The 23,144-nt window shown below is 36.3% G+C and overlaps 1 protein-coding gene across 8 annotated transcripts in view; it reads right to left on the bottom strand.

The window, feature by feature from the left end:
* LOC109091683 (transcriptional enhancer factor TEF-5-like) overlaps window positions 1–20,568 on the bottom strand; it is a 38,652-nt gene extending 18,084 nt beyond the window's left edge. For 3 of the 8 annotated variants that reach the window (XM_042726602.1, XM_042726607.1, XM_042726604.1), the window contains exons 1-3: window positions 20,387–20,568; window positions 19,935–20,001; window positions 6,691–6,942 (exon numbers count right to left, since the gene is read on the bottom strand). In XM_042726602.1, coding sequence (XP_042582536.1) covers window positions 6,691–6,814 — 124 coding nt within the window. In that variant the 5' untranslated portion in view covers window positions 6,815–6,942; window positions 19,935–20,001; window positions 20,387–20,568. The remainder of the gene's footprint in view (window positions 1–6,690; window positions 6,943–19,934; window positions 20,002–20,386) is intronic. The other 5 variants (XM_042726601.1, XM_042726606.1, XM_042726608.1 and 2 more) reach the window with 2 other exon arrangements.
* Window positions 20,569–23,144: the final 2,576 nt, after the last annotated feature.

Below are 23,144 nucleotides of genomic sequence, written 5' to 3'. Positions count from 1 at the left end.
TACCGATATAGCTGATGGAAATGGCATTTATCGATAACTTTTTCATGTGTCGACATTATCTTTTTCCGTTTAACTTCAGCGCATAAATTCTATATCAATACTTCAAATGTAGCAAAAAACATTTTGTAGAGAAAAGGGGCTTTAATACAAAAAAATGTGCTGTCTCAAGGGAGAATTAGGCTATAGGCAGCGTCTGTATTCATGGTGTTGCTCAAGTTAAACCACTGCTTCCCTTTAGTTCAAAAGCGCATTAAATCATATTCATATTATTAAACTGCTTCTAAAATTATTTTATATTTGGTAAGAAAAAGACGAGTTACCTCACAAACATACTTATCTTAATTTGATGTTCCTGTAGTAGCCTACGTTTACGTTATTTTTTATAGTGCACTGCTCAGTTTAAATAGCCTGTAGTCCGTGCCATTCAGTGTGACCACCATACCCCCATGTCCAAAAAAGATACAACTGCACCTTTTTATGAATAATGCTTGCTGATCAATTATTCTATGTCTAAAACAAAGTACAAAAAAAAAAAAAAAAACAACTCATGACACTTGTTAAAAACTTTACATTTTAATAATAGGCCATATAATAAAGTTTTGTTTCAAATGGATGAAGAACAGGCTACTAGCCTATATAATTTACGCAATAGGTAAAATTATGGAAACAGCTTAAGGGCAATTTATTTTTGCGATACACCAAAACTAATGAGACATATTTTTTTTTAGGGATGATGTCATCATGCACACCATTTTTTCGGTAAAAGGGCAGTTGGATGGAAACAGGCTGTAAACAGCGATTTTACTTTTTTTTTATATACATATTCTTTTTTCAATAACAAAACAGCACAAAAACTGGATGGAAACTTGGCTAATGTATGTTACATAGTTGCATTCTTTTGTTAGCTACTGCTCCAGGTGTGTGTGTGTGTGTGTGTGTGTGTGTGTGTGTGTGTGTGTGTGTGTGTGTGTGTTCACTGCTGTGTGTGTGCACTTTGGATGGGTTAAATGCAGAGCACAAGTTTCGAGTATGGCTCACCATACTTGGCTGTATGTCACGTCACTGTCACTGTCACTGTCATACTTTTGCACTGGGAGCTGCCTATGACACCTACAAATTCTGCCTAGGTAGGAAGCTCACTATGAAGCAGCAGCCAGGGGACTTTGACTGATTTATAATCAGTCCCTCAGCAGTGATTCAAACCTCATGCAGGTGCAAACAGCACTTAAATCAGTATTCCCAGACTGGTTTCTGCAAATGTGTTTCCTGAGCAGCCTGTATTAAAGTAAGGAACGTATATGTCCCATATACATCTTTGAAATTAGTCTAAACTAAATTAAACGTGTTGAAATAAAACACATTTTTTGAAAGAGCAATGCACAAGAACAAAGAATGCATACGAACACAGCAGTTGCATTTAACATTGTGTTCTTCAAGGAAAAGACAACTGCAACCCTAAAAGAACCTCAACGTTTCTTCACCAACTCTGTGCTGTGTTCAGGACACTTTCTGTCAGTTTGCCTTGCTTTCTCCCAGTCTGGTTTGTATCTCTAGGCTTGGCTTGCTAATTCAAACCAGCACTTGGGTTTTGTCTTGTCTGTTTCTCTGAGGAGGAGGAAGGCGAGCAGACAGTTTGAGGAGGAGGGGACCAACGCCAAACACCTGAACCCTCCCAATCCAGCCAAACTGGAGCATACATCTGCAAATTATGAATACACAAGGCAAGAGTTAAACCGGATTTGCTTATTTTTTCCAATTTTTGCAATAGATTTGCTGGTTGTGTCTCACTAACTTTCTGATACAGCTGTTTTATAGTCTGTAAATCCATAAATGTGACCCGTGCAGGCAAAATGAGTTAGAATGTGCACGGGCTAATTATGAGCTTCAGGCAAAACAAGTGGAAAAAAAGGGGAAAAAAATACAATTTTGAAAAAAAAAAACAATTCTCCACTTAGTAATTAAACAAAAAAATACAATTTTGGTTGAATATGAATTATGCCCTCGATCTAGTGATCCCAATTCTCCACTTAGTAATTAAACATGTAAAATTATCTTCATTTGTACATTTTCTGAGAGGTCCATCTTCTTTGTTTTAAAAAGCATATTTGTCCATCAGAAGCAAAGCACTTGCATCTTGCATTTTGGTTTCTGTTTTGAAAGGAACATGCATGAATGAGAATATATCATTTTGAAGGTTTTTTATAGAGAATATGAAAATAACAATAACTTATTTTTGAAAAATTGCCTAATTTTGCCAGCACAGGTCACAAACTCTAAACCGTTTTAGAATAGAATAGAAATATATTTGACAGAGTCTATTACACAAGTCCATGGTCCCACTTTACATGCTAAACATGCTTTCTTGTTAATGGCGTGTCAACTAAGTCCCCAATGGGGGCGATAAAGTTACTTTTTAAAGGTCTGAGTCATTCAGGCAGCTATCTATAGTTTAACCAACTTGCTAAGCAAGATTATCTTTGAACTGTTTCAAAGACAGAAAACTGACAGCAGAAATAGAACATTTACTCAAATGGCCTCTAAGTGCAACATTGAGAATGCTTCACCTTGCGCCACTAAAAAAAGTTAGCATTCACAAATTCTCATCCTCATGTTGTTCAGTCTAATGAGAGTTTAACGCTTTAACACTGGAAATACTACTTTGCACCTGGAGTCATTAAAGTGCTGTGCCTCAGGGGCAGACCTCCCTTGCTTAGGAGGAGGAACTAGTAAGAAAAAAAGAAAAAAAATGGAGGCGGGAGGGTAAGTGAAATCTTGTGGGGGAACAAACCTTGATTGAGCAAGACAAACAGAGCTGGTTTTGCCACTTTTTCAACTGGGTGAGAGGGAGGCAGAAGGAAAATAAACGACAACTCTCTCACAGGGCTGGGAAAAAAGAGCTGCTAATGATCTGAGATGACAAATACAACCAGTTTGAGGCTAAATGAAAAAAGAGAAGGGGGCAGCAAGCAAACAGGGACAGAGAAGCGACAGAAAGAGCGATATGTTCTTGAGAAACCTGTCTTCTGTCGGTCCTGTAGTTGCTCCAGGACAAGTATAGGCCTGTTTTATGTGCTCTGAAAAACACAACTGCTGGCTAAGACATGCACGTATGTGTGTTTGTAAGGTACGTGGGAGTATTAGTGAACGAGAACCTACGTTTATCGAACAAAACCGAAACACCTACATCATAATACGAAGCCACTGACGGCTGCTAGTGAATGGCTATTTCAGCATGACTAAATACGAGATTACGTAAGAGAGCAGATGGCGTACAAGCATGAGACATTTTATGATGCTTCATGAATGCGTACACATGCATGGATTTATTCACAAAGGTATGCACAAAGGGATCCTCGAGTGGATCGTGTACGTGGATGAAAGCGTGTCGGATATACCCGGCACTATCAGCCCATTATCTCCCGCCCTTTTATCTTTTCTCTAGTTTCCATCCCTCCTTTCGCCACCCCTCCCATAAGCCATTCTATCTAGAAACACTTGTCTTGCAACCATCAAATGCACAAAAAAACCTCCATCACAAAAACTGCACTGCAGCGATACGATCTCGGCTGTTGAACTGTGTGTGTTTTTAAAATTCTCTTTCATTGATGAATACAATGTGAAGTTCCTGCAAAATTCAGTTTGGGCGGCAGAAGCCAAGAATTACTTCCTTTATATCAAATAAATATATATTTGTTAGTTAAAAGCTACATGAGGACTGGGCTACCCAGTACAACGAAAACACAATTCATACTGGCAGTGATTCATTTTAAATGAGCATTTACAATTAGGAGGCGAAATAAACATTGCTGCAACAAACAATCAGTACAATCAGTATGTTCTCACACTTTTAAAATTCAGTTTCAATTTGCCTGTTATTTGAAAGACAATGTTGGGCCAGATGCGGAATAACAGGCTATCATCAATAACAATATGAAAGGAAATAAAATTTGAGAAATCATATTAACCAGTTAACAAAATAAATTATGGTGGCTGGCAGCTAGGGGTGGGTGATATGACTAAAATCACGAAATAAGTAATTTTATTTTACGGTAACGATATATATCACAATTTACTTATTTATATCAAAATTTTTGATACCATAGAAATTTCATAATTCTTATCAATATCACAAAAAAGACAAGTAAACAGTCAGCGATTAAATATTAATAAGAAACTAATTACAAGCAAAAGGACATAAAACTACAGTAGAACAAATCAATAAGAAATGCTACATACATTGTATAAAGTAATCAAATGTTAAAAAAACAGCATATTCTTCACTGTTTAAATTAAATGTATATTTCTTCTTATTAAATTTACAAAAGTGATTTAGTCAAGAGCAGTAAGAGATTTTCTTTTGTTGTTTGATTAACACAACTGGATTTGATTATGTTCCCAATTTTTGCAATAGATTCGCTGGTTGTGTCCCACTAACTTTCTGATACAGCTGTTTTATAGTCTGTTAATCCATAAATGTGACCTGTGCTGGCAAAATGAGTCAGAACGTGCACAGGCTAATTATGAGCTTCAGGCAAAACAAGTGAAAAAAAAAAAAAGAGATTTTTTGTGATTTTCAAAAAATTGAGCTCATTAAGCCATGAAGTGATTCAGTAAGAGATTTTCTTTTGTTGTTTGATTAACATGAATGACAGACAGCAGGAATATTAGACTGCTGTCACTTTAAGAGATGCCAGTTCCAATATACTGTTACACGTGTTGTCTTTCTCAGCTGTTTGCATTCTCCTAAAGTACTTTAGTATTTACGAGGATACATGCAAAGACGGGCATTTTGACAGATAAAAGTGTGTGTATTTAACCCTTTTTAGGCCTATAAAGTGGCAAAAATAACTCAATACTCCCGAGTTCTATGAGCACCGTCTTCTCTGACAGCGTGCACATACAGTGAAATGAGTTCTCTTTCGCTGCTGATTGCACTTCCACCGCTTAAAATCACTCGCTTTTAAACCGCAATGCTTAAAAACAGGCACAAATTATGCAGTTTCATGACCACATTAATGTCACGTTAGTGTGTAACCGCGATAGAGACGACAGTCCAAAATCTCTACCGGTTGACAAACCTACAGGTTAATCGCGTCTACTGGTATATCGCCAAACCCTAGTTGCAGCCCTAAATGAGAGCACAAAGTTTAAATTCAACATAACAAACACAGAGTTTAATGCTCACACTAGCATCCAACAGCATAGTGACTTCAGGGCTCGACAATAAGGACTGCCCGATGGCCAGTGTGAAAAACGATCGGGCAACTGCAGTGTCATCACAAAAGTTTATCATATGTATGTGTTTTTAAGCCTTGTTCATTAAAAAATTCAAGCAATTTAAAAGCATTTGGGCATGAAAGACAACTACATTCAGTCCTCACACACTGTGCCCTGTGTGAACAGTGCACATAGACAGCTGATGCATGCAAATGCATACAAAAGTAAATCAAAATACCCATCTTGACAAGTAACTTTGTAGCTTTTTATAATGATTAATTCATATCTTATTTATAAAGTGGAGTACAGATGCACCGATCGACTGGCCATTTGTTTTATTTCAGATCTTATGTTCCGTGCTTGCCCACTAACTGCATTGCAATCATTTTCCAAAATGCCATTTTTGTGGAAATTTTACATTATTATAATAAGTCTGTAAACTGACATTTACAGAGGCCAGAGATGTTAAAGACGGACGCAAAGAGGAGAAAATACTATAGCAGCCAAAACAAGATCACAGTTCATGAAATATAGGAAGAATATCCAAATAAAACTGAATGTGTTTCTGAGGGGAACTGGCTGTTTTCAGAAAAGTTTACATGGCATTGTCTTATTCATCTTGCCTCCGTATAATACACACAGCGCTGCTGTGTTTACAGTAGTAACTAAGGAAACACTGTATTACTGTTCCATAAGCACCACCTGCTGTCAGAGAGTGAAATTGCATCTCATTCAGCACGTCTGCTGTTTCTGTTTCATGCAGATGTTTTATGTAGCAAAATTTCACAAAGTCAGTCCATTCTGTTTTTGCTTCAGGTTTTGAAATTATACAGTCTAATATAAATCAAACATTGCACTTTTTGTTTGGATCAATTCATGAATAACATGCAGTGGTAGCCTCTAATTTCAAATGATTGAAAAATCAGAGTGCAACACAGAGTGAATAATATGAAAATGTTATTTTATATGCTTTTTCAGTTTCTGCACCTGAACATCTACAAACATAAAAACCTAAAACATCATTTTATTTCTATCTTTGTGATATATTTTTAATTGTGCTTTTACTTGAAATTTGTTTATTTGTTTTCATATTTTCTGGCTGTTCACTTGTCTTTAATCATTTTATATTTATATATTATATTATTTTCTATTTATTTTTGGCTAGTGTTTTTTGTTGTGGTATCGAAATTGAAATTGAGAGTTGTAAAATTTAATTGGTATCTAAAATATTGGTGTCATATAAGCTTACTTATTAGAATACAAGATAACGTAGATCAAAAACAATGATAGCAGTGACTATTTAATTTTTTGTGGCAGGGCCAATCTGGCCAGCAGAAAAAAATCAGTGTTATAAACCAGGCCAGTAGAAGAAATCCTTAGCGTTAAGCCCTGGACTTGTCGAATGCTGATGTAAAAGGATTTGTGCATCACAACTTCCACTTCAGCACATGAATGCATTGCAAGCTCACTTACCGTACATCTTGCCCTCGTCCGACAGGATGATCTTGCGCCGGCCGCAGGGCGGATATATAGCCAGTGCCTCCTGAAAGCTCTGCTCGATGTCGGGGCTCCAGACGCCCTCGGCGTCTCCATCCATGGCCTTGTCCAGCTCATCACCCCCATCCTCCAGCCCCTGCTCCGGGCTGCCGTTGGCACTCCACTTGTTGGACGCAATGGTGCCGGCTCCTACCGGGCCCTGGCACGAGCCCCCACGCTACACAAGTACTGCAAGAAAGAAACAAGGAAAGAGAGGCAGAGAGAAAGAAAATGTTACTTTATTGTGGACATAAAGATTAAGCTAATAAATCCTCTTTCAAAACCGCTCCCTTTAGTCGTGTGCACCCATAGTTTTGGGCACTGGCTGATGAAGACAGCAGCAACTGTGACTCTTATTACCATTTCCTTTTTTCAAACGCTTCCAAAATGACAAATGAATTTTCAACATTATATAAAGCTCCATTTAAAAGGATTAGACAATTAGGACTAGCCTGCAAAAATGCTTGTGGTCGGGAGCACGCGGTCCAATGTGGCCGTCTAAATGTCTGAAAATGGTTAAGGGATCTTAAGCGTTTTTCAGGCTGCCTCTTTTTCGCATGGTATTGTTCATGAGGATCGGGTCCCAGGAGTCACTGGTGTGCCCACATATTTCATTCTTTTATTTCACTTTCTGCTGATGTTGACGAAAAAACGCAGCTTGGGTAAATACGGCCGACTCGATTGAGACTTTCCTTTGGGGATATTCAAACGCTCTGGTTACACGCACACTGAAAGAATAAGCTTGACTTGGCAGCCCAAAGACACAGAATGAGCAAAATAATGGCCGGGAGAGCAGTGGAATATGCGAGCGTCCTAATTACTTTTCGACATTGCAGGCCTCAGACCTCAGCGCAATCAAACGCTGAAGGGAGGACAATTAGCGATGCATTTCCAAATTACATTTGCCTCTCAGGCGACACGTAACACCATTGATCCTGTGAAATCAGGATGGTCACAGTCACTGGATGTTCCCCAGAGAAGTTACAAAATTTCTAATCCTGCATTAGAACCAACATTTGAAACAATTACGCATTAGTTTCTCAAATATAAACTTAATATCCTGTACAGACTTTTTATCCAGTCACACACTACATTTAACCTCAAGCCTGAGCTACACTGCATTAAGCCTATGATACAAAACAGTCAAATGGAGTTGTAAAAGACGATGATCTAGAATTAAAGCAAAATAAATGTAGAAAATTAGTGCCAAAATATTAGGGTGTTGTAGGTGATTCACGCTGATTTCAGTAGCACATACTTATGGGATTAACATTCATTTTGTATTTGGATTGTATATATTATAGCTTTTTTTAACCTTGTGTAAATTTCCAGTGTAGTCGGAAAAGGTGTAAAATGCAAATCACTACTTGTTACATAAAAAGATTGCATTAACAAACATTTCAGTCATTTACCTTTTTTTTTTTTTTTTTTTTTTTTAAACAAAACCCTCAGGAAAGCAAAAACGAGAGAAGGTCTCTTTGGGAAGAAACATGAGAGAAATAAATTGATAAATAATGAGATACTGATGATTAAAAACTGATGAACAGCAATTATTTTATCATCATTTATACACCACTATAGCATATATTAATATTTTGAATTAATTTGTATTTTTAATATTTTCCATGTTCATTTTAATTTTATCTTAAATTTTAGTAACTTTATGTCCTTTAATAATTTTTTATTAGTTTTTCATTTTTCATTTATATTTATAGCATTATATTTAGCTGAGCTTTTAATTTGCTATTTTAGTTTTAGTAATCTTAGCATGTATGACTTGAACTTATTTCAGTTAGTTGCCAAGGCAAGTTTATTTTGGGATTTTCATCTAATATTTATATTTAAGCTTTATTTCAGTCAATGAAAATGACTTTTCATTAATACTGGCATCACAAATGGTGTTACCAATGAAACCACCAGCTAAAATCATGAACACACTCATAAACTTTGATTGCTGCTCACCACTAACTATATCATACTCTACAAATCTATACGCAGTGATTTCTGCCATGTCACCAAATATAATCACATTATGTGAGGTAACACAAACGAGCAAACTTTGAGTAAATAAGACATGACTGCATGCTTTGAAAAAGCTCTCCATTTAGCTTGTGTGTGCACACTGGGGGAGAGGGTGAGAGACGAGTGTGTGCACGGGGAGCACGGAGAAGCCGTTCTATTGGAGAGTTGGGCTTAAATTCCAGACATGTCCTTATTAAGGAAGTGCGGTGTTAGTTCTCTCTCTCTCTCTCTCCCTTATGTCAACTGAGCCCCCTCTCGCTCTACTCTCTTCGCCACCCTACGCTCCCAAGCACTCTGCCCAAATAAGGAGAGGCGAGCAAAGGATGAGGGGAGGGGGAGGTGAAGGAGGGAGGAGTGCTGGAGTCAAGGGGTGTTGGGGTGGGGGGGGGGGCAGAGCAGGAGGGAGGGGAGGGGAGGACTGACCAATTTAGACATCCATTCGGAGTCTGAAAAACAGTGGGATTGTTTTGGACAGAACGCAACATCAGCAAGCCTAGGGACTTGAGCGTTCTCTGCACTCCTGATAAAGAAAGAGCTAGTAGTTCAGCTAACAGTGGGAAAGTGGCCTGTGTGTGACTTATCAATGCATAAATTAAAACGAATACCAAATTCATATACTATGGCACACTGAAAAACTTTACTGTGAGGTACTTCAAAGACGTGGTGTTGAAATATTAACATTAACATGATTTTTTTTTTTTTTTTTTGTAAAGCTGCTTTGAAGTAATGTGTACTGTGAAAAGCGCTATACAAATAAATTTGACTTGCCTTGGTATAAACGTCATGGTCGAATAAAATCACCATGGCTTATTTTTATGCAAAAACCATGGTACTGTTTTTTTAAGTGCAGTAATGAATAATAAACTGAAAAAAAAAGAGATTAAAAGTAAGGAGACAAACCAGGAACTGTAAAACAAGTTTCAAGGAAAAATAAAACAATAAATAATACAAATAAAAGTACAAAAAACAAGTAAAACATATAATAATAATAATAATAAATATATAGGAAAATAATTAAAATAAATTATATTTATAAATTGCATACATATAAGTGTGCGTGTGTGTAATTATTAAAGTAAATTACATATAAACATGCATAAATAAATAAGTGTGTGTGATAATTTTTGATACTTTGGTAAGTAAATAAAAACACTTTTTTAAAATGATTTAACCATGTATAACTGTGTGCGTGTGTGTGTTTGGGTTTAACAACACCTTTTTTGCTAATCCCACAGTGGTAGCAAATAATAAATGCCTTCAAAGTTATGAATTCAAATTCCCAAAACGGTGTCCCGGAGGAGCAAAAATAAAAAAGAAACAAACCAGCAGTTGAAAAACACACTGATGCAATGCCTTGGCAACAAAGAACAAAGAAAAAGGGTTTATTTTTAATACTAATTGCAACTAACATCTGGCAGTGTGTTCTCCTTCTATCTCACCCTTTCATCTTAAAGCAACATTGCAAACATGAACTTTCAGTTTCTTTCAAAAAGAGACATGGCAAGTGAGCAAGAATAAGGCCAGACAGACACAACTGCAAAACATCTGTTGCAAAACAAACACACTCATCCTGCAACGCTGAAGGCCATTTAGCTCCATGCGATGAAGCCGATGCAAACACACAAACTTCATTTTCCCATAAGGCAGATGGGACTTAACTTTGAATGACATGGCACACATATTTAGTCACAGGCAAACAACCTCCTCTTTCCCGCCTCCTCTCTCTCCCTCCCGAACCAAACAGAGCTCTCAGTCAGTATATAATGCTGAAGAATTTCCATGTGGTCCAGGAATGTAAATAATGCAGTGAACGCCATGCAGCTCACACATTCATTCAGACCCCATTGAATGAACACAAGCCCTCCCTGCCCACTATCTCACAGAGCTCCAACACAGTACGTATTGTTGTCAGCTGAAGTACTGAGTTGGCTCCGGCAACGATTCTCCGGGTTCACTGGATTCCTCATGATCTCTGTAGGAGAAAGCCCAGGGAAACTTACTTCAGTATGATCTAATATCAATTACAAAACATGGACTTACAGCCAGTTTTTCCCACTTCCAACCATGGAATCTGGCATGGACTTATGGAGGAGTCTGGTGTGAAGGAGGGGGAAAAAGTTGCCAGACTATTCTTACCAGAATCATAAAGACTTAGTCATAAGACGGTTCCAGGAAAGGGGCACTGATTGAGGTTTACTCGGTGGCCTTTTCGGATTTTCCTCTTAGAGAGGTTGTTTATGACTCGAAGTCAGACATTGTGGTCACACACAAGATGCACATGTACAAGAAACAGAGGACTGAACATGAAGTGAATGGTGAATTCAGCTGCAGGCACGTTGATTAAATGGTGGAAATAATTGCTAATCATCATAATAAACTGTAGTTTACGTATAATTTAGCTAGTACATATTATGAACTGCTGATGAAGAATAGCAATAAAGCTTGGTTTATGAAGAAACACACTTGTGCCACCAAACTACATTTCCCATCATTCTCTGTAACAGAATGAGAGGAATAAAATACACAGATAAAACATCAACCATTATCAATTATGTTGCATTAGCGCTAAAAAGGCTTCCTGTCTTTGCCAGGAAGTGAAAAAGAATGAGAAATATGAAATCGTCCAGCAAATCCATTTAATTTGAAACAAAAATTATAAATTGTTGTATTTTGTAGCCAGTATTGGTTATCAGCTTCAAAATATAAATTTTCATTTCAAAGCAGATAACCAAAAACTTTTGAATTGGATATTTATAAAATCAAACTAATATCAATCTTAAAACAAAAAACAAAAAAAACGTAGGCCTACTATAAACTATTTGAACTATATATATATATATATATATATATATATATATATATATATATATATATATATATATATATATACATACATACATACATACATACACACACACACACACATACACATACATACACACACTCAGAAATATAATGGACTTTTTTATTAAATGAAATAGAATAGAAAAAATAGACTAACTAGAAATGTGATCATATTTATCATATTTAAACTTCATCTTATTTTACCAAGAAATGGAGGATTCTCAGGAGAAATCAGGTTAATCAGAGAGAGATTCATGACTCAACTGTGGGATTTAATCCAAATTTGGATTTTCCATTATCTCAAAACAATTTTACGAGAAGTCAGGCTGTCACAATCCCAATCCCATTTCTGTAAATGTGCTAGGTTTCTCAAAGAAGGTCTCAACATAACTCATCCTGCATCTCCACATCTTGGGTTTTATAAAGTCTCTTCTAGTCTCAGTAAGTCATCTTATAACATTTCAGGGTCTCCGCTAACTGACAGAGGAGCGGAGGGACTTTCCAGCGCATGGAGCGAGCGCTGGAGTACATCTGCGCATTAGTCATCCCAGGCGGACATTTTTGGCGGGAAACAAGCGAGTGGAGGATCCTGTCCAGGAGGGAGGTCTTCAAGCTGACCTGCCAGCAAAATAAGGGATGCGGGGGATGTTAATGGGAGCCAACCCTTACGACCAGAACCTACCTTTTGTTTTTCCTTCTGTTGGACATACCATACCTGTCAGATATGAAACCTAAACACAGAGATATAGAAGACCTGGTGGAACTGAGCTAAGGTGTCACAACTAGCCTGCACTATTAAAAATAAAGGTTCTTTAGTGCATCAACAGTTCTATAAAGAACCTTCAACATCTATGGAACCTTTCCAAGGTTCTTCATAATCAAAAAAGGTTTTGATAACCTTTTGTGGAATGGAAAGATTCCATGGATGTTAAAGGTTCTTGATGGAACCATCAATGCCAAAAAAATAACCTTTTTTTTTTAAGAGTGTAGCCTACACTCTTAAAAATAAAGGTTATTTTATTGGAAACCAATGATTCCAAGAAGAACCTTCAGCATCCATCGAAACTCTCCAAGGTTCTTTATAATGGAAAAAGGGTTCTTTAGATTTTTTTAAGTGTTTTTCACACTACGAAAAAAATGGTCCTTTTTAGAACTGTTTAACTACAGGTTCTCTGAGGAGCCCAATGTGGATCTTCTATGGCACAGATGCAAAAACCTCCTTTTGGAGCCTAAATTTTTAAGAGTGAGGGCAAAATGACTTAGAATTTAAGTATTTACAAGAGCAAGAACTCCCTTTTTTAGTATTTGAACTAATGCACAAAGCTCTTTCAACAAATGTCTTCCAACTGTTTTTCCTGTCGAACGCAACTTAGAATGTGAGATTTGTTAGGAAACTGTTGCAGCTGGAACACTTGTTGGCAATAGTCGCCCCCAGGGAGCATATCCCTCCGGGCAGCCTCCACAACACACCCCCCTTCACTCACGCAAGAGCATACACACCGAATACTCTTCAGTGTGTTCAGCTCCTTCTCAAAAACACACACACAGTCAGCAGTGAGAGAACAACAGGGCTGGACAAGTGTAGCAGCAGCTGCTGGTTGGGTTCAGATTACAGATAAAGACGTTTAGAGCGTCTCCTTCTCTTCTTCTCATTGTCCAGCACTGATTTCCAACTACGGCCAAAAGTTCATGAAGCGCACTTCCTATACTGGAGAGGAAACTCATGTTAGACCATCCCTTACTAGGGATGATTCATCTAAGCAGAAGATAACCTCTTAAACTAGTCTGAGAGAGTATGACTCAGGCTATTCTTGGGAAGTGGCATCTTCCCAACATCACTTTTGCCTTTTGTGGCTGGCAAATGAGGATTATTAGAAATCACGTAGTTGTTAAAAAAAACACTGATTTATATGGCAAAGCATACTGTATATGCAAATATAATGGGTGGGTTAATGAAAATCTGAGAATGTGATTGGTTCAAGCTTTTTTTTTTTTTCTCACACTTCAGTGTCTGTTCACATGATCGTCGCGGCAGCCCAAGTCTGAACATGTCTGAAGGAACGGATATACGTGGGCCCAAGAGTGACAAACATAGGCAAACCTGAGATTCGCTCTAGTCTGTTTCTCTTTTTTAGCTCATTGGCTTTGATAGTCTACACACCGTTTATGGTCTTCAGACCCAAGGCCACACACCAGGAACTGACCATCATAAAACCTATGGGTGGCCAACCTTAGAACATTTACATTTAATCATTTAGCAGAAGGTCAACTTAGTTTGACTAGAACTACATTTCTATTTGTTTTACTACCTAAAAAGCCTAAAATATTTATATTTTTTTAGAAATCAGCATACAGCTAACGTACAGAAGTCCAAAGAGTCTAGGCTGGACGTTCTTATACGTTAAAAATTGCATTTGTTGGAGGATAATATAAAATAACACTAGAAAAATGCAATGCACCAATATTAAAATTCTGGCAAATAACAAAAAACAATATACATCCAATAACCAAAAAACAAAAAATATGAAAAACAAATACTAAATATTATTTCTATATTATGTCTAAATACATTTTTTTAAAAAAAATTAAAAAAAAAAAAAAAATGCTAATTAAGAAATAAAAAATATGTTAAATAAATGAATTGAAACCAAAAAAAAATAAATTAAATAAATTGGTACCATTTGAAAAGAAATGAAGTCAGCATTTCATACGCTACACAAAAGTAAAAACTTGGTCAACTCAGTGTATGCACAACCCCACTGTACATACTTAAACATTCTTGCTTACTTAAACAGTTAAACATTGCTTAGTAGAAAAAAAAAAATACCATTCTAAACTATTGAGTGGTAAAGCAATAACATTTACATTTGGACACTTCAGAACAATGCATGTTGAAGTTTGTTTAGCTAGAAATATCTGCTTACACATAATTGCTTAGATATGTTCAGAGCCTCAGATGTGATCTTAATCATGTTTGATACCATTTAATCAAGTCCTGCGGGTCAGAACCCTGATTTCCAAGAAATAATAGTGAGTTTTTGTTTAAAAGTCCGTGGTGAGACAACGCTTCAACACCCTTCCAGGACTATTAGCTTGTCTGAGAGACTAAACCCTTTTGGTCTCAGCACATCTCTCTTGCATATTATCTCTTTCTACCATTCTCCAACTCCCCAATCACTTTCATTCACCCGCTCCCTTTCTTTTCCTCTCTGTGTTTAGCTCTAATAAATTCTACCCTTCTCCTCCAATAACTTCCTCTCTGGCTCGGCACTCAGGAAACAATCAGAGCTGTTGAAGAGCCTGTGAGAGAGAGCTGCTCGACAGATGAGAAAATTTTTAAAATTACCAAGACAGAGAGTGAATTTAAGGATAAAAGGCTCTTACTCAACTAAAAGCACTAGAGTCTTTACATGAACAGTAGCACCTCGTGGAAATAACCCTTGATGCATACGAGACAGCTAACCATGAATCTCTGTAATATTAACAACTCCTGATTTCTGACTTTCGACATTATCCACCGGGGTGACTTTCCAGGACGGCCGTCTGCTCTCAGATCTCTCCATATGGTTTACTCTAGTCCTGATTCAGTCAGCAGAGGAAAGACTGACACAAAGAGCGGCGCGTGTGCCAGAGGACTCGCTCGAACGTCTGATTCAGCACTTTCCGCGGAAAATCGTCAGGCGAATTTGTGAAGGAGTGCTCTTGCCTGACTTGGTCATTTAGTGGCTGAGGCATGGGCTCGAGCCAAACCCCACGAAAACCGAAAAGACATGCATAAAGAGACGAATGCTCACAGGACTCTTGGGATGGCAGAGAGAAAGAGGCCCCATGTGCTGATCTCGGAGTCACACTTCTATGCCAAAAACAGAGGAAGACATAGATACAACCTACTCAAGCTCATAAACCAACAAAGATTTGGTGTAGAAACAGTTTTCATTCAGGAATTTCAATTAACTACGAAGAAACAGCAATTAAACGTGACATTTTAAAGACTAGATAGATTTTTGGAAAATGTATTCCAAAAAGTGTATCAGTTTTATTTACTTTGAAAAGAAAAAAAAAAATAAAAGAAAGTGTACAAATTATAATCTAAATCTTAAACATGATTATTATAAAAAACCAAAACAAATCACCAAAAAAAGCCAAATCAATTAGTTGCATCTACATTTTAAACATGTGTTTTTTAAAAATCCAAAACTAGAGAAAATGCATTTGATAATATAATCCAAACAATAACTGTTTTTACAAAGAAAAGTAATTGTTTCTTGCAATGTGCAATGCTAGGGTGTTTTGGGTAATTGCTAGGTGGATATGTACTGGTGCAAGTCAAAGAGTCCCTCCTTCAAGGTAGATTTAGGGGAATTTTTCATCCGTTTCATCATATGCCAGGTGAAAATCATCAAGTCCGTTCCCTGACAGTAATACCACACATTTCTTTAAAATGCCGCTTTATATGAGACATCGTCGATCTGCGTAGCACAAATGGTGCGAGACAAGTTATACCTCAAAATCAAAAGGCTAGCTCACTTAAAAACTATAATTCTGTCATCATTTATTCATCAGCATGTAGTTCCAAACCTATACAACATACTTTCTTCTGTGAAAAAAAACAAATGATGATATTTCAAAAACTAAATAGGGTCTAAAAAATACTGGACCCCATTGAATTTCATTTATCAAAATATCTCTACAAGTCATACAGGTTTGGAACAACGTGTGTCTAAATTCCAACATAACGCCTAGGTTTTGGGCTTTGTTTGAATTACTAATCCTAAGTATGAGCACTATGTATAAGTTAATTTAAAATATATTACTTTTGTGATATGACATGACAAAAATGGCAACAATGCTCACTGTAATGATTGTCAGACTCTGATAACCATCACATGAAAGAGCTTCTTAATAAAGAATGACAAATAAATGCAACCACTAGACAGAAGGCCAAAAATAATCAACTTGCCTTCTTTTTTTAAATCAGATTATTAGATTAGATGCAACTCAGGTGCACGTTTGCACGGAGCATAGCTGACTGCCGCGTGAACCCCGGTGCACTGCCACAAACAGTTGGTTTCAAGAACAACTGGAAAGTTTAGCAACTTCAGACATACAGAAACAAAAGCTATACAGTTCTAGCCAACATGTCGCCCCTCCCTCGAGTCAAAAAACGGCCACGGAGAAGCCAAAAAAATCTTATCTGCCAATGCCTTGCACAGAGAAATGTATGTAAACAAGTGTCCCGAGAGTGGGCATTAATTTGCAGCAAAATGTAAACACGCTTTCATGGGCCGTCTCTCCATCATAATTACTAAAGCATAGCGACACATTGTGTGTGCTTTGGCTCGCGTCTCACCACAGGCTCCTTCGACCGCGACGTGGAAAAGGACTTTAATTTGAAGGGGAAGAATTAAATTTTGGGGAACTGAAGACCGTGTAAAATGTTTCCTTCTGCAAACATGAGGCAGTGAGGAGGCCAAACGGCAGCGCATCATGTAAGATGTTCTCTTTCTCCCAAATGTTTGAAAACACACACACACAGCTAGATATTTGTTCAGAGCTCTGTTGACAGACAGGTAAGTGGTCACCATTTGGAGAGCCACTTCTGCGGCGGGTGCTAAAAGGTCCACACAAATGGAAAGAGGCTCATTACGCTCTCAGCTGGGCCCTTAACACAAACCAGCTAAAGGAACTGTCAACTGGCCAGCAACATAAACACATATGGCACAAACAATATTCTCCGATCGCACACTCTCGATCTCTTAAGGAGGATACGCTCTGGACTTTCTGCATCGAGAACTGCTAGAAATGCCGTGGAGATGTTTCCCATCTTCAGGACTGGTTTGGGGACTGGATTGAGAGCTCAGCACAAGAACAAACAAATCATTAAAACTGATTTGTTAGCTTATTAAACAGTAAAGCTCTATTTAGAGCGGGAGAGCAAAAGCAGACGTTGAAATGACGTGTCTTCACTCGGCAAAGCCTGGCAGCAAAGGGAGTTCAGGGTTCGTTTGTGATGTCTGAACAAAATGAGAACAGCAAATTTGCAGCTGAACAACAAATGTAGTCCATCGCGGAAGGCATAAAAGGCAATGCACGGCATCTGTTTAAATTCACCCCCCAAAAAAGTATATTTGCTTAAAACATGTTGCCCTCAAAACAATCGGGAAAAACGTACAATTGTGCATAAACTAAATAGAAAATCACCTCCGTTCCAATGCAAACCTCGTTAATGGAAAAAACATGCTCTGATTTAGAATTCTGTTCAAAAACAATACTTTGGAAATCTTTTCATTTCAGAAATGTTGCAATCTTTAAATTGTATTATTTGTAATTTCAGCATTATATGCCTTCATCAATACTATATGCCATCATATGATCTTCATCAATACTGATCAATGAAAATTGCATAAGGGACAACTAACACTAAAACTAGACCGCTTGAGCTTTACATATTTACCTGAGGAATATATTGTAAGTATTTATGCCACTTACATAATATGCGCAATTTACTGAAAGTCACCGTGGTATATATATATATATATCAATATACCACGGTGACTTACAGTAAATTGCGCATATTATGTAAGTGGCAAATACCAAGAAAGGTTGCCTGGAATGCATGCCACAAGCTAAACTAGACTAAACTTCCTGTAACAAACTCTTGTTGGGTTTCATTTGTTGTTAATCAAACAACGGGGCAACATCTCAATAAATTTCAGTTTACAAAAAAAAAAAATTCATAAATTTATTAATAAATTAAATAAAATAAATTTCAGTTTACAAAAATGCAAACGTGTTTTGGACTCAAGAGCAAGAAATGGATTTGGATGAGATTTGGCTTTTAATCCAAATGTAAACAAAAAATTGGAGTAAACTAATTGGAGCACAATTTAGTTAGTTACTTCCACTGTTGACTAAACTAAAACCAAAACAACATCTGGTCTACGTACTGACTCTTTAAGGATACACAACATACACTATAAAAAAACAGAATTACACAGAACATCAATCACTTCTAAACACAACCTGACCTATATATAGCTATGTTTCGAACCATTTGTGAGAAGCCCAACCTTTCTATAAGGAGGAAAAACATAAAACAACCTAATCAAGCAGCAGAACTTGAAGAGGCAGTTTGGGCTGAACTGACTAAGTTCAACCTGAAGTGCAGCATTTCTGTTTAACGAAACCTGTCCATTAATAGTAACTCAGAGAAACAATAAAAATGTGGAGAGCATCATTAAACTTACTAACATATGTGTGGGGTAAACTAATAACCAATTAACATATTCATGTAAAGGACTAAATTCAAAATACTTCGGTCTCACCCTGAGAAGAGAAAAACCTGTAAAAATGAAATTAATACACAGATGAGATGGAAATGTTTGATCAGATTCATTAACCCTCTTGTTGTCCTAAGAGACTGCATCCTTCCTGTGATCCTTGAATCAAATTTGTCACATTAAATAATTAATAGACTCTCAAAGACAATGTATTTAATCTGCGTGCAAAATATATAAGGTTGGAAAAGAAAAACTATTTTAAAAATTTAATAGATTTAAAGAAACTATTTAAAGCTGTACGACTTGTTGAAAGGCAATGATTGGTTCTTCAACAAATCTGGACATAAGGATCACAGATAATGAGAAACAACTTTACACATAACTGTAACCTGCTTTTTTTTTGTTGTTTAGATATTATTGACAGTGTCACAAATCCCGGATAGGACACCAAAAGGGGTCAAAAAAAATGTTTAACTATAGAAGGGTTAATATCGAAATGCTCAATCTAAGGAAAGATAGCTGTTTGGGCGGGAAGATCACTCAACGTCATTCTTTACCTGAGGAAATCTGATGAAAAATTATTGGCAAAATACTTTTAATACTACAAAAATAATAATTATAGTATAATCAATAGTAGCTATACAGACATTGAGATAAAACTCCATACAAAAATATAAATCTATTGAATTCGGTTTTGATAAACCGGTCTGGATGGTACAATATGGAAAATTGCCTGAAGACAATTATAAAAGTTTCCACAGAAATCAGTTATCAACCATCAATCAGTTTTATAATAAATTATGTTTTTACGCCATTTATATAGGTTACTGAGTCAACACTGTACTTTTTCCAATAGTGTAATTTCTTTTCCCTTCAGACGTAATGCAGAAGTTAGTAAATGAAAAACATAACTTTTAATGTAGTTATTTCTTTACTCTTAAATGCACGTCACTAATAACCCCACATAAAACAGTAAATATTAAATCTAATAAACGTCTTGAGCCTGTCAAGTGAAACAAACATAGTCACACTTACCTGATAACGTAGAAAAAGAGGTGCAAGATCTCTCCAAACACTTGTGTCGTTTCTCTCTGGCGATTCTCTGGAACAACAAAACCTCTTTCTTTAGTTTCAATCTCATGCGTTTGCAAAATCATGCTATGAGAGTAAATAAGAGCCTGTGCAGACGAGCATGACATTTTCGACTCAACTTCTACGCGCAACAATGGAAGCGTTAGTTGCAATAATGTTTCTAACTTAAAAGTCTAATTCAAAGGCAAAAAGTTCCGGGCTATCACACTAAAATCGTCTCCCTCGCTCTCACACACGCACAATTACAGCATATCCACACGGAATTTTGTCCCTCTTCCCACCCAACGCTGGGAGTTCCGAGGAAAAATGCGAAATATGACAAAGATCTGAAAACTTCGCTAGAGCGGCATGAAAAACGCGATCAGACAAAGGGAACGAGTGAATCTAAAACTCACCTTTATTGAGAAACACCTCTACCGATAGAACTGGACGAGGTTTATTTCGTTAAAGTTATATTTATCTTGATACTCTATTGTTTTCAGTAATATTTCTCCCGGTTTGACAGTAAAGGTGGAATGCCAAGTATGGGTTTGGTATGAAATTCACGCACTTCAGTGGAAAACGAAGGAGGGAAAAAAAAATGTTTAAGGAGGGGCCACGGCTGCGCGTCAATCAACACGGCTGAGGGCGGGGCTTCTCAAAAGGCCCGCAGAGAAGAAAAGAGAAAAGCTGTAGGGCAGGCTACTTGAGCTACTGTACACTGAGTTAAATTCATGTAATGACGTTTTTCACTAACAATTATAGTTGATTAGATAATATCTGGAACGTAATATGGTACTGATTATTTATTTAACGTAACAGGCAAAATTATTCTTGACAAATACGAAAATAAAGAAGAGTAGGCTACATTCCTTAAATTGCGCATCACAAAAAGTCTTTAAGTGTTTCTTTATTACTGCATATTTTTGTAAAAGTTCAAACAGTTATTACTGTTCATTAAATAACTAATTAGACTAGTAACATTTACAATGTTTAGTTAATTAGTAACTTTTAATTAGTAGTCTTTTGTTTTTGTGGATATAACAGATACTTATTTTGGAATTTCTGAATGTATATTTGAAAATTTAGGGTCACAATTATTTATTTAAATATGTCTACATTTTAAATATAATTAAATACATTTCATATAAAATATTCAATTATTTAAATATTTTAAATAATTAAACATGCTTAAAATATTATTATTACAATTATTTATTATAACATTATTATTATTATTCAATTATAATTTATTATTAAAATAAATACTTATATAGCCTACTCAATAACAGAAAATACAAACTAAAGTAGTTTTGAAAAGTTTAGTCAAAAATTTGGTATAATTAATAAAATCTAACAATTTAAATGTTAAAGTAAAAATATGTAAAATATGCAAATTAAAATAAGTAGTTTAAAAAAATAGTTTAGATTAAAAAAAAAACTTAAATAATCTTAATGTTGTATGTTTTTAATAATGTAAAACATCTATATAACTAATTAAATGAGCTTATCAGTGTATTTAAAGCCATCTGTTAAACTAAGTGATTATATATGAAGGTCAAATACTGCATGGTTCTCAGACCCTTAGAAGGCCATCATCAACATCCTCTTCATCATCCAGGAATTCTAATAGAATCCATTCAACATTCCAGAGCGATGAGTGTGAACAGTGAAACCTCTTCACCACAACCAGCGTCTCAGGGGAGCACAACAGTCAAACTCAGTGACGTAATATACGCTGGAATGGATCCTAAGATTATAATGTATGCTCCTATACATCTCTACAGGTGTAGTGCTCCGTCTGTAGGCCAAATCTGAAATATGTGTCCAGAGTAAAGATTAGCAAAGTTAAGTTTGAATATTACAAGGGTTACAAAGAGTTATAGGGACAAGATGAGGAAGTATTTGAAACTAACACAGCAACTCTGCGTGGTAAACTTTTCTGAGACCTGCAAGTCTGGACAACCAACCCAGCAGGATGTGACAGATCGTCTGGCCTGAGGCTGAAAGTTTAAAGAGCGATCCCCAGTGAAATATCACAACTAAAGCTAAAGCGATACGGGTACCACAGAGACTTTAGTTCTGTTATACAGTTCTTTCATTTGGCCTCATGCAATGACTTTATCTTCAAGCGCTTTATTTTTTTTTTACCTTACCAGATTTAGAAAGGTATTTAAGTCATTATAACTCAGCATTCACAACTCATTGTACTTACATAATTTTCCAAATCTACTGTAATTTGCCATTATTGTTGTGGCATTTATGAAATGAAAATTAAGCATTAAATTAAAGTTAAAGCCTAAAACATTGTCTAAATAGCTATTTGGCTATTGGTTGACAACAGTGTTCAATGTTAAAGCTGCTCTGGTGGCATCAAGTGAAAAGAAAAGTTATTTCAGAGTCAAAGAGAAGCAAAAAAAAAAAATAAATGTAAAACATAAACAAAAACAAAAATAACAGTTAAAGAACAATAAAAAATTAAAACTTTTACTTTTTTTTTAATTCAACTGTAGCAACCTGAACTGCCAAAAGCAAAAGTTTTCACACATTCATCAAACACCCAGAAATGAAACGCTTAAATGAAGCACATTTTTACAAACACTTTTATTCCATTTCAAAGTATTGCATTTTCCTTCCAACATTTACATTCACATTAAGCAAAAATGGAAGAACATGACTAATTACTTTTGTCTGCACAGATTAAGACAGTTATGGGTTTTTATCAAATACATCCCCATTACACAAATAATCATAAACTACAATGACACATACAAGGCAAAACAAAACAATTAAACACCAAACGTCAGGTGATAGTTCACGTTATTCCTGTAATGACACTTATTATTCCAGATCATCTCTGCTTGAGTAAGCAAGAAACTGCATGAGTGGCTGAGATGTTTGACATACTCCAAACATCAGTCAATGATATTGCATGTGCAATCAGAAATTTACTATCAGCTTTGATAAATCTGGACCTTGCTTTAATCTTGGGTTTTCGGCACACTTGCACAGACAACCACTTTCTTGCTTGCTCTCAGATCAGCATTCTTAACGGTTACCCACACAAAACACAGCACAACTGCCAAAAATACATAGAAATGTTTTTTTTTTTTTTTTTTAAAGGAATAGTTGACCCAAAAATTTAAATTCTTAAAAAATGTACTCACCATCAGG

This window comes from Cyprinus carpio, chromosome B6, assembly GCF_018340385.1.
Source record: "Cyprinus carpio isolate SPL01 chromosome B6, ASM1834038v1, whole genome shotgun sequence".
NCBI lineage: Eukaryota > Metazoa > Chordata > Actinopteri > Cypriniformes > Cyprinidae > Cyprinus > Cyprinus carpio.
This window is presented reverse-complemented; position numbering and strand designations above follow the sequence as displayed.